The 12,128-nt window shown below is 38.7% G+C and overlaps 1 protein-coding gene across 1 annotated transcript in view; it reads right to left on the bottom strand.

Moving 5' to 3' along the window:
• aldh1a3 (aldehyde dehydrogenase 1 family, member A3) overlaps positions 1-3,877 on the bottom strand; it is a 36,629-nt gene extending 32,752 nt beyond the window's left edge. Inside the window, exons 1-3 of the mRNA XM_034876497.1 lie at positions 3,662-3,877; positions 3,417-3,521; positions 2,600-2,740 (exon numbers count right to left, since the gene is read on the bottom strand). Coding sequence (XP_034732388.1) covers positions 2,600-2,740; positions 3,417-3,521; positions 3,662-3,760 — 345 coding nt within the window. The 5' untranslated portion in view covers positions 3,761-3,877. The remainder of the gene's footprint in view (positions 1-2,599; positions 2,741-3,416; positions 3,522-3,661) is intronic.
• Between the last annotated feature and the right edge of the window lie 8,251 nt (positions 3,878-12,128).

The raw sequence follows: 12,128 nt of genomic DNA, 5'->3' as shown, positions 1-12,128 counted from the left end.
CTCCGGTGGAATTCCCAAACTCCTGTTTTTTTTAGCGGTGATTTTTGTTGCTTCCTTCAGCTTCTTTTGAAACAAAACGTTTCTTCTGGCTGCGGCAGGTAGCCGACGTGCTGTTGTGAGTCGCGTTGAAAATTACTCCATCACGCGTAGCTATGGTGACCAGCCACGCTAAGACGTTACTCATTTTGCAATGGAAAACGAACGTAGAAAGAATCGTGTCGAGTAGAGGCGAGTCAAGGCGTGTCGAGGCAAGCTGTTACCAGCAGTGGAAAAACGCCATAAGTGACTGATGTTAACAAAAAACTTTGAAATTGGTCCAGTTTTGGTGCTGTTAGCGGCAGCTACGACCTGGCTGCAATGTAAAACTACAGGACAAATATGCTTTGTTAATTTCCGTCCACTAAAAGTTCTGTTTTTGCCACTGAAAGGCTCAGATTATGATTCCAAGTGTCTGAAAACATTATGGAAAGGATCCCCACAAAGATAGACCTTTTTGTTAAAGAGTAAGATCATTTTTGTTTAACCGAAACTAAACTCAATAGACTCCATTTAAATAATCACTACTTTTAACGTGTATAGAGCCAGCATATTTTCACATGTAAATGGGTGAAATTACATTACTTTAACCCAACAAGAGGGGTGATAATTGGAACAGTGGAAAGACAAACCAAGGCGGCTTTGGTTATACGATGGTATTGTTTTGTTTCTGTCAACTTTGAAGCAGAGTGGATTACGATGATAAAATGATTGTTTATTTATATGGAGCCTGATGCATCTGTTTACTAAAATCACTATTATTATTATTATTGCATAAGGTGAAGTGAGGCTCTGCAGCTCAGATACTGAAACCACTACTTTACTGTACCTTTAAATGCTCTGAATCTGGTCTTTATTTCCCCAAACATAACTGGGAATTTTGTGTAATTAGCCATACGCTGTACGATACCACTCTGGGGCATGTTTGCAATAAGCAGTCACATGCAATATTATTACTTCACTCACATCTGTAAGGCTTCATTTACAGATCAACGTCTTAATGCAAGCTGGCAGCTAGACAGAGTGAACACGCACAGCAACAGGATTTCAATTCAAACAGTATCTGAAGAAGGGGGGAAGTATCATCTAGCAATCATTAAAAAGAAGAAAAAGATACCAGGGTGGGGTCATGATGTTGTGCAATAATATAGGCCAATCCCTGTTATGAAAAAGTCATAATCATGGCCATTTTTCAGTTGCAGGAATAAATATGTTGCTTATAAACAGCACTTGCTTCTATAATTGAGGTATATTGTTTTAAATTATAGTTGAAACACAAGTAACACAAGAAAAAAAAAAACTCTTGATGAGGAGAGGAGGTAACTACACACATGTGGTATGGCAAAAAAATAAATACAGTACTAATATTTTCAATTTTTGCTACTCTATATTTCTACTTCTTTTTATAGAGATTGTTTTTGGGCATTTTAGACCTTTATTTGACAACACAGATGAAGCCATCAGATGAAAGGGGAGAGAGAGAGAGAGGGGGGGGGGGGGGGGGGGGGGGGTCACAGGCCAGAGTCAAACCCAGACCTGCTGCATTGAGGAGTAAATCTCTACATTTGGGCGCCTGCTCTACCAACTGTGCCACCTGGGCGCCCTATACTTCCACTTCCTTACTTGTAAGTTTCATCTGCAGTTTCTATATAATTACTTGGCAGATTGAGACCCGTTATAATTGCAATTCCCCCACTGGTGATCAATAAACAGTGTAAATTAAAATCAATTAAAAAAATAAATAAAGACTTAAAGAAATCTGTAATGATCATAAAATATGATGCATTGTTATACAAAAAAAAAGATTACCCAACGGATATAAAATATCTACATCTACAACCATAGCAGATCAGATACATTAGCTCAATGATTACAAGTTAATGCCACATTTATAATAATCAAATAATATGATGTTGGCCATGTACCGCCATTTTTTTGAATGGGTGACTAATTTTACATTTTAAAGTACATTCTGTCCTTTTACTTTAGCTTAAGTGCAATTTTGAATGCCAGACTTTTACTTGTAATGAAGTGTGGTATTATTACTTTTACTTAAATACATAATTTGAATATACTTTATAATTTTTCTACTATTAGAAATCAGTGATCAGGGCAATGTTCTGTAGTCAGGTATTCGGGTGACAAAAGGGTGATCAACAGTAATATGACCGATTCACATTATCTTGTCAAATCCTGTCACATTGCTAATTTGTTTTTGTATTGTTAAAAATGATTTGGAATTAATGAATATTTAGTTCAGATATAAATCTAATGATTCCTTTACTCCCCATAATCAAGATATATAGATATTTGTTCAAATGTTTTGAATTAATCTTCTCTTCAATCTCATTGCACAGGCACTGCACTTGTATATAATGACAACAAAGGCATTCTATTCTAAGTTACTAAGGGATGACACATTTAGCAGTGCATCTTTAAAAATCCTTTTTTTAAATAATCTGGAATTCTTGATCTGTATACTGTACGTCCAACATGTTTTTAAACATTTCATTGCTGTGGCCCAGTGTGTGTAGCATAAAGAAAGTAGTGAAAGTAAGCCCACCGCCAGCAGGAGCCGGTCCCTCTCCATCAGGTCAGCCAGTTTGTGCAGCAGAATTCCACGGCTGGACGTGTCCATTTTACGCCATGGAGAGCCTCTCTGCCCGGCCGCCTTGGCTGCCCCCACCGCCCTGTCCACATCTTCCTGCACAGAAAAATTAAGCTGAATAAAGTGGGACAATAAGTTGAAAAAGGAGGATGCGCTTCAAAACAATGGAGTTATTTGCTGAAGTGCTAAACCCAGAATCCAATAGTGATGTTGCAAAAAGTGAAGAGAAGGTAGCAGGTTCCCTTTACTTGGGAACGTGAGATGTGTTACCTCTTCTTCACTTTTTTAACAATGTTAAAACACACAGTTATCAAGACGTTATCAAGCAGGCTGTGCATACAGCACATGAATGACTTTCACTGCCAATTGCAATTGCACTACGAATTGCCAAGTGCATTCGTAGTATAATAGTAGTCTATACTACCGAAATATTTTGGTTCCCACTTTAACATTATTTAAGAAATATGTAAACTATATTGACAAAATTAATATTGTTGATGTAAAACACTTCTTTGCAGATAAATTACATAACAAATTTGGCAAAAGATTCTTATGTATCTGACTAAGTTCTTATGACATTCTGGACTTCATTGACATTGTTCTGACAAACAAAACCTGATTTTAACAGATATTTAAATGAATTTGGGCTTAAGTTTTTTTCTCTCCGATTGATTCAGAGCCAGACATAAAATTTCCCTTTAAGGTCCTGCTATTTATACTATATTATATATACACATAAATTTTACAAATAAACTAAAGTCTGCCTACTTACTTTGTCTGCTTCTTCCACATCACAGATTTTGACACCTGTCGCTGGGTTAAAAGTTGGAAATGTCTTTCCACTGCTGGATTTGTGCCATTCATTGTTGATAAAGATCTGTGGAAAGCAGAGGGAGTTTGCAGTGGATTTAGATTGTGCCGCAACTAATATGAACAATCATTTATATCAAAATCATATTTATGATAAATGCTCCCAACCCTACTGTACCTGCAGCAGTTGAACTTGTTTTCTCTTACCTTGGTGTGTCTGATCTCCTGAACTTTGACAGGCTGAGGAAAAGGCAAAGCTGTGATCCCTTCAGCCACTCCGTTCTCTGTTGTTCCGTTCTGTGCCATTCTGGGTCCGCAGTACAGTCCAAGGCCAGTCTGTCTGCTCCGTTGACTAAATGCTGCCAGCCCATATACTGGCTTTATATAAGAATGTGGAGTTCCTCCCTCCTCACACAGCAGTTGAGGAAAGCCCAACTCCGCCCCTGTGCTCAAAAGTGAAGGCCCCTTCTCTGAGGGGATTCTCCTTCTTACAGCATCTTGGAAACATCCTGCAACCTATTTATTAATAATCATTTGTGAATAATGTGGAAGATTATGTTATCTTCTTACTTACAGTAAGCAAGGCTATGGGGCATCAGCTAATTTCCAGTCATGACCATGGTAAATAAATGTAGTGCTTTTTTACTTTCATTTCAGTGGGATGAGCAAGCACACATATTCTGTGTGTGTGTGTGTGTGTGTGTGTGTGTGACCTCTTTAACAGCAAAGAGAGAGTCAGGAGTAAAATTTCACACCTGAATAATTTGGCTGTCTTTCCTTCCAGGCAATGAAAGTAATGAGACTGAATTCATTCTGATGCGTAACATTTACATCGCCACACAGAAGCTTTGATCTGCTTCTGTTGGCCTATTTGGACCGACTGCAGGCTGTTCATCAACCGTGCAAAGGTGTTATGAGTTGTGATGTTCCTCGCAAAGTTAGATTTTGCACCTGGGCCTGGTGAAGTTGAATGGAGTTGAACACATGCAAACACATGCTTTTGTTCTGGAGGACAAAGCTGCTTGCTTGCTCCAGGCTTGCACTGCTACACAATCTGCTATTGTTTCCCCTTCATCGCTTCTTGTCACTCTTTATGTCAAAGTTTAATTAGGACAACGGGCTTTCGCAGGCTCATTTATCACTTCAGCAACTTTCTAACACTTCCTAATGAGAAAGAGAGACTCAAACGGATTTCACAAAGGGGGGTGGGGGTGGGGCTTGGCAGGATGGATAAGTCGGGAAACAATATGAAATGCAAAGCATGGGACCAGACCCATGCAAATAAGCAGGAACCTGCACTGGAAGTTCAAACAGTTTAAGGGATTAGCAGCAAGTGAGACATCAACATGGACATCATAAATATTCTTTAGATGGGGCCAGCAAACAAGTATTAATTAAATTATCTTACAAAGCCACTGTAGTTTTTATCAAATGTTCATTGAACAGGAGGAAATTGTGCATTGGTCTAGGACTATTTTCAGTGGTGGATTAATCCATATTTAGTAAGTACAAAGTATTTTTGGCAGCGTGACAAAGTACGTGGATATGAGTTTTAGATAAACTACAGTTTGTGTGTTAATGGTAATGAAGATGTCACCCAGTGTAACTGGTGTATTTATACAACAATGGTGCTTTATGGCACAGAGAAATAAGATACAGTATATCAGGCTTTGATACACACACAGTATTTGTTAGTAGATACACAGATTTACTGTTGGTTCGGCTCAGGGATTTGTTAACAAATATGAAAAGACTAATACTGCAATCCGGGTCGCGGGGGCAGCAGCTCCAGCAGCAAACCCTAAAACTTCCCTTCCCGGAGCCACATCAACCAGCTCCGACTGGGGGACCCCGAGGCGTTCCCAGGCCATGTTGGAGATATAATCTCTCCACCTAGTCCTGGGTCTTCCCCGGGGCCTCCTCCCAGCTGGACGTGCCTGGAACACCTCCCTAGGGAGGCCCCCAGGAGGCATCCTTACCAGATGCCAGAACCACCTCAACTGGCTCCTTTTGACGCATAGGAACAGCGGCTCAACTCTGAGCTCCTCTCGAATGACTGAGCTTCTCACCCTATCTCTAAGGGAGACGCCAGCCCCTTTTTCCTCAGGAAACCCATTTCAGCCGCTTGTACCCTGGATCTCGTTCTTTCGTACATGGCTCGCTAGTGCCCCTAAAAAATCTAAAGAATTGAGCCCCTGCAGTACGTAGACCAACAAAATGTGGTGTTACATAGGAAGCATTAAAAGACAAAGCTCAATGGAGCCATTTCCTTAACGCAACAGGAAGTCCGCCATTTTTAATTGAAAGTTAAAAATTTTTGTAATTTGGGCCATTTTCACATGTCGTACTTCAACAAACTCCTCCTAGAGATTTCATCTGAATTTCATTCAAATTTGGCCTGTACCATCTTAACCATCAAATTTGTTTTGCGCCATGCTAATGTAATACTGATAATGATATTCCAACCACACCTACGTACTCAGAACATGACCCCTTTCATGACTTTTGCACCCTTTAGGTAGACTATATTGTGAAGTATCACTGAACTCAGCAGAGAGGTCTTATGTCATTGGTGACAGCTTGGAATGTCCAACAGGCGCATGGAGTGGGGTCGGCCCGGCCCGTCCAACGCTGCTTACAGTTTTAATTTACTATTGCTTTGGTTCACATTTCACAGCAGAGCTTCAATATGAAAAGGAAGTAAGGCAAAGAGCCAAACTCACTAAATTCTTCCCTTTATTGTAAACAAAATAACGTATGCTGTGATATAAAACGACTGTATAGGTGGATTGTGCAAGAAGTAAGCGTCGACCTCTAGTGGCTGTCGTAATTATCGTGGGATCAAACAAGGAAGTAATGTGACAAAGTATAATGGCTCAAGAGATAGGGATTCATGTCCAGTGTGAAAACAAAAGTCAAGGGTCACTTTTATAATGAGACAGATTTTACAGACCTAGTTCCAGAAATAGTTATGTCTGTGAGATAGTTACATCCTCAGTTTAGTAGATTTGCGTGACTCATTTTAGGTCAATACCCTGTTTTATTAATGCTAATTAAATTAAATTTAACTCTGTTTCCCAATGTTATCTACCTGTTAAAACTGTGATTGTTTCATCAAATAGAATGGTCACAGGATTCAAACTGGCATGGTGGTCTTGATCACGGTCATTTTAAAGAAGTTAAATTGACTGCTCACACATGTCATTGGCAATGTTTTCAAACATTTCTTCATATTTTTTACATATTACCCTGATGGATAGCATTGCAACACAACTGCTAATAGCAGCAGTTAACCATAGTCCCCATAATCCCCATTAGAGTTTAAAATGCCAACACAAAGGAAGGCCAAGGCAATGTACATCCAGTCTAAATCCATTTCCGTCGCCAACGTGGCAATCCCAGAAGTTGAACGATGTGGACATAGACTAAGGAAGACTAGACTACGTTATTTATATTATATAACAGCACGACAATAATGTACTGTTGTTTGATAAAATGTTTTAAAAAAGTTTACAGTATTTTTATCATCATTTGAAGAAATTTAGTATATTAGTATAAGAATATTTTTGATACAAAACAAAAACAAGTATTTGTTGCATTTTCTGATTGTGCTTCTAAATAAATGCATGACTGTTTGAAATTAAATGATTAACATTGTTAAAGTAATGCATAATGACCTAATTTAAGGCATGTGTTTGATCCCAAAATACTATATAGGCGTTAAAAGTTTTCACACTGAACCTGCGGTGAGTTGTGAAAGTTAGTACAAAGTAATAGCAAATATTGTAATGATGTCACAGATTTCCCCCCTTTGTCGTTTAAAATCAATTGCATGGACATGCTCGCTTAATCTTGCTCTACACCACATTGAGTCAAAAGCTTCAAGGAATAAAAAGTATTTTGTTGGTGGACAAATTGTGAAGATGTGGTCTTGGTATCAAAGGCGTAGATTTGGGGCGGGGTGCAGGAGATTAATTAATTATAAGGGTTAACAACATTTGCACTATAAACCGATGCAGAAAAGGCACAAATTGTTACAAAAAAAAAATCACCGGAATGGCGGAAATGAAGTGTTTGAATCACAAATGTTTGTGTATTAATGTTGAAACAAAACCTACACCCTTGTATGGTACAATACAGTAGTGTAAATAAAATCTGCCTTTTGCAGAAATTTTCTAATTGTGTTTCTGTAAAACCTAATGACATGGGCCACCGTGAACACAGTAACAAGGTGGAAATAGGTGTGTGATCATGGATTTCTACTGTATAGTATATCAGTTCTCTCGCTGACTGAGAGTTAGTAGAGCGTCCTGTTATGGGAAAGATGAGCCAGTGACCTCTTCTTCCATGCTATTTGGCACTGTGAACACCAATGAAGGTCAGGTCTCCTCCCATCAGCATGCATCAAGTCCAGTTAAAATAACTACCCAGATAGCTAATTGCAGCTTTTTGTGTCAAAAATACTGTTTTTAAAGTTTAAGGTATTTTGCATATACTGTATATTATTAAAAATATATATTAAATTAATAATGTACAGTCTATGGTATTTTGATGAAAACAGACATACAGTTAAATACTCTATTATTTGAATTTACACTAATATTCTGGCTGCAGTGTAATTCCCGCTTTTCACTTTATTTTCTCAAGCTGCATTGGTATTAACAGTAAATAGCTGTAATCTGTAACATTTGCAGTTAGTCATTCATGGTTGAGAACCAAGACGCACCAACTCAAGTTAGGTTCCTGTATTTGTGTCACGCGGGCTCTGCCCCGCCTTTTTGAACCTAGCGGCAGGTCAGAGTGTCTTGATTCTATTGGGAGAAGTGAACGGGAACACAGATTGTGAGCGCCATAGTCACCAAAGTAGATATTGGACCCATTTTTCACAAACCACATATCTCCAGAACATTCTGACACTAAAATGAAAAAACAAACAAAAACTTGAATACTCCTGACTGCCCTGGTCTAGTGTTGATTTTGAAAATCTTCTAGATAAGACCACTAGAATGGCCTTGGCTATAAATATCCTTCTCACATTGTGCTGCTATCTCGTTGACCTAAACACACTTTCCCATGCCTGTCTGATATTTGTCTGGACTTTCAGTCACAGTGCTGCAGTTAAACACAGAGAAAAAGAGAGTGTAAAAGAGAGAGAGGGGAGAACGAGACAACAATTCAGAGTGAAAAAGATGGGAAGTTAGAGAAAAGAGGGAGAGAAAGAGAGAGAGAAGGAAAGAGGGAAGGAGGGGAGAGTCTGAACCAACTCTGTCCAGGTGTTCAGAGCCAAACAATGGCTCTTTTCAGGCCCTGATGAGAATGCCCTGCTCCTCCACTTGTTGCAAAATATAGGATAGATAAAAGAGCACAACTGAGTGGGAAGCTTATATTCTGTTACCGTACCAAAATATGGAGCAGGGTAAAGCCTACCCAATTACAAAAGCCTCACTGCTGCCAATAAACAAGAGAAAAGAGCTCAGGAAACAACTCATTTTAACTCCTTTAGATACAGCATCATATTCTATAAGATCATCATGTTTGTAGCATCACTGTCCTGTGAGGACCCTGCATCTCTAAAAATTCAATGTTTCAAAAGCTTTGAGGCAATGTATTTTCCAGACGATCCATCAGGCTTTTTAAAGACTTTATTAAGCTTAAGAAGGGAGAGAGACAGTATTTACTGGACAGCGGCTCTGTGTGGAGTTTAGCACCGCCCATAATGATTCTGATTGGTTGGAGTCTGGCTACTCCACATAGCCTACGAGGATGGTAGGTTTAATGGCATTTCTTAAAACCAATCAGAATCGCCATAGTCAGAAATAGTCAGAAAACTCAGTTTGGACAGACATAGATAAGCACATAAATAGTCTAGCTAACTGTCTTAATGTACTATGTAGAGAGCTGAGAAGCAGTTGACAATAGTCCTAATAAATCTACCGAATTTAAAATTCCAACACAAAGAAAGTGGGAGAAAACAGAAACTACAGGAAGGTCAGAGTGAGGTTGAGTATGAGACAGAAAACTCAACTGTCAAAGCTAATGGGTATTAGTGAACAGTGATATACAGATATAAGGGCTGTCAATAGATAAGTAAAATACTTTTTAAAGCCCTTCCAGTTGGGTCTCTCCACAAGATTAACATTATTTGCATGTACTGTTGAGTTATCACCGAAGTACATCAAGTCTCAAATACCACGTGAACATTAAAAACTTACAAAAATTTAAAAAATGAAAGTAGGCTACAGTACATTTACAACGGATTTATTTTCTATTAATCTATCAGTTAAGCTATGGAAATCACACAATTAATCACAATTATACTGATTGCCAGCCCTAATTTATGTATTTCAACACTGGACGTTTACAAGTAAATCCTAGTATTTTAAATTTGTGATTAATCGTGATTAATCACAGCCCATGACTGTGATTAACTTCATTAAAGTTTTTAATCGATTGAGAGCCAGTGTTTAGGCCGCTCAGACGGTCTAAAAAGTCGCTAAATTTAAGGAAAAAATTACCAAGTTGGCAACAAACTCCACAACATTACTGCTGCAGCTTCGTGATTTCCCAAACTACCAAGCAAAATCACAGTCACAAAAAATGTGTGGCATTAAAAGGAATTTGCATTAACATTATTAAAGCATTTCATATGAAAAAAATAAATATGATATTAAAACCCTCTGAGCCCGAGACACTCGCCGACGAGTAAAAAAGCACCTCTGATTCATAGTTTAATAACTTTTAAACGATACAAGCGATTGGCTCACCTCCGTTTGCGTTTAAATCCTGACGTTTCTTTCCGTGTCTTTCTAGCCTCTACAGGGGATTTTCTATCCAGCCTGGAAAACTTCAGCCTCTTTGGGCTTTAAATCCACACTGTTATATCCAAGATTGATCCACTTTATGTCCACTATTCATCGCGTTTGGGCTGATTTGGTTTTTTTTCAGGAAGTACATGCCCATATATGGGAGATAAAGTCACCCCTCTTGTATGGAAGGCCAGAGGGGACAAAAAGGCCTATAGATTCTATGAAAGGCCAAAGTGTGCACTATTTAGACACACATTTGCTTGTATAGCATTGTTGTGGGTGTAATATTAATTAATATGACATTCAATACTGGCATAAGTAAATGTCATGAGAGCAAAAGCGTCTTGACTTTCTTTGAAAAAATGCATGTATTTTGTCAACTGTATAAGTTATAATGATTATTTCTTCACAGTGTGACTCCCAAGACATATGAGAAGAGTTTTAGAAAGGAAAATGGCTTATTTATTAATTATCTGTCTGTGATATCAATACATATCTGGAAGATTCTTGTTCCGTTTTATTTATTTATTTATCTTTAAGGCCCTAAAACCATTTTTAAAATGCAAGTGACCTCAATGCAACCCAAATATTCTAATAACCCAGTTTGTCCTAAAACAATGTTGTTCATATCTTGACTGTAGACCACAGGGTTGATGTTTTACAAGCTTTTTTATAAAATAAATCCAGACGGAAAATAAACTGTAAAAATGGCCTCAGGGCCCCCAGGGTTAAAACAGTTTTGGAGGTTGTTTTGAGGTAATGTCAAGAAGGTTGTAAGCCATAATTGAACAAAATGTTGCAGGGACCAAAAGTCAATTGCTGGGATGGACTACAGTGCACGTTGTCTCAGCTTTCTTTTTGGCACAGGTTTCATCTGTGGTACAGGCTCGACATCAACATCCATCCAGCGCTCTGTGGGCTCAGCTTGCAGAGGGATATGTGTCTGCCTGGCGGCCCTCTGTCATCCCCCCTGCCTAAGCTGCCAGAAATGAGATGGCAGTCTTTTGATGTCAGGAAGAGATACTTACTTCTGGCTGTTTCTCACCAATTCACATCAGTCCAGCCTCTTACCCAGTCTGTTAGAAAAAGTGAGAGACTGCTTTGTATTTCCAGATCAGAGCAATTTGCAAATTCATTCAAGAACCGTGTTAAACAAAAGGAGCTCAGATATAGAATCTGTCATCGCTGTTTTTAATGGGGAGTAGATTAACTTTCCTGGCTGATGGTATCTTTAACTGCACAGTTGGGGAACAAAAGCTTTTCTTAGAAACTGGTGGTTAAACTAAAACGTCTATTTTACTATGATGCTGATAACTAGCTGCAGAAAAATCCTCATATGTTACACTGGAAAGACCTCTGTCGAAAGACATCAGATTTTTATTGTAAAAAACCAACACAGCAACAGCATTATGTATGTTGTCCAGATCAGGTTTGAAAACTGTGTTGTGAAGTCCATTCAACAAATCCTAAACTCTCAAAACACAAGAGTGGTAACTCTTTCCAGAAAGAAGTCTAAATACTTAACTAGTTCTAATGCATGTCTTTCTTTGAGTTTTGACAATCGTTCCATAAACAAGCCTCAAAGTAAATCCCTGACTTTATTCCATAATTCCTTGCATGGCACAGAAATTGATCATGGGAACTTTCCAGGGCTCTTCTTTCAGCAAGGACGAGGGAGGAGGGTTTCCAGTAGCCATCCCCTGCATAGCCTGGTGATCACAAAGTCTCTGGTAAAGTTATTTGCTACATGAGGCCTCTGAAGGAAGACTGAACCAACTAGATTCCTAATTTCAAGTCCAAGGTCCTTGCATAGATTCTTAAAAAGGAGCAACATTGCCCACAAATTCTAGTGTGTACACGCTGAATCC

The sequence above is a fragment of the Etheostoma cragini genome, chromosome 1 (assembly GCF_013103735.1).
Source record: "Etheostoma cragini isolate CJK2018 chromosome 1, CSU_Ecrag_1.0, whole genome shotgun sequence".
NCBI classification, from domain to species: Eukaryota; Metazoa; Chordata; class Actinopteri; order Perciformes; family Percidae; genus Etheostoma; species Etheostoma cragini.
Note: the sequence above shows the minus strand (reverse complement) of the source record. Positions and strands in the feature narration are given on the sequence as shown.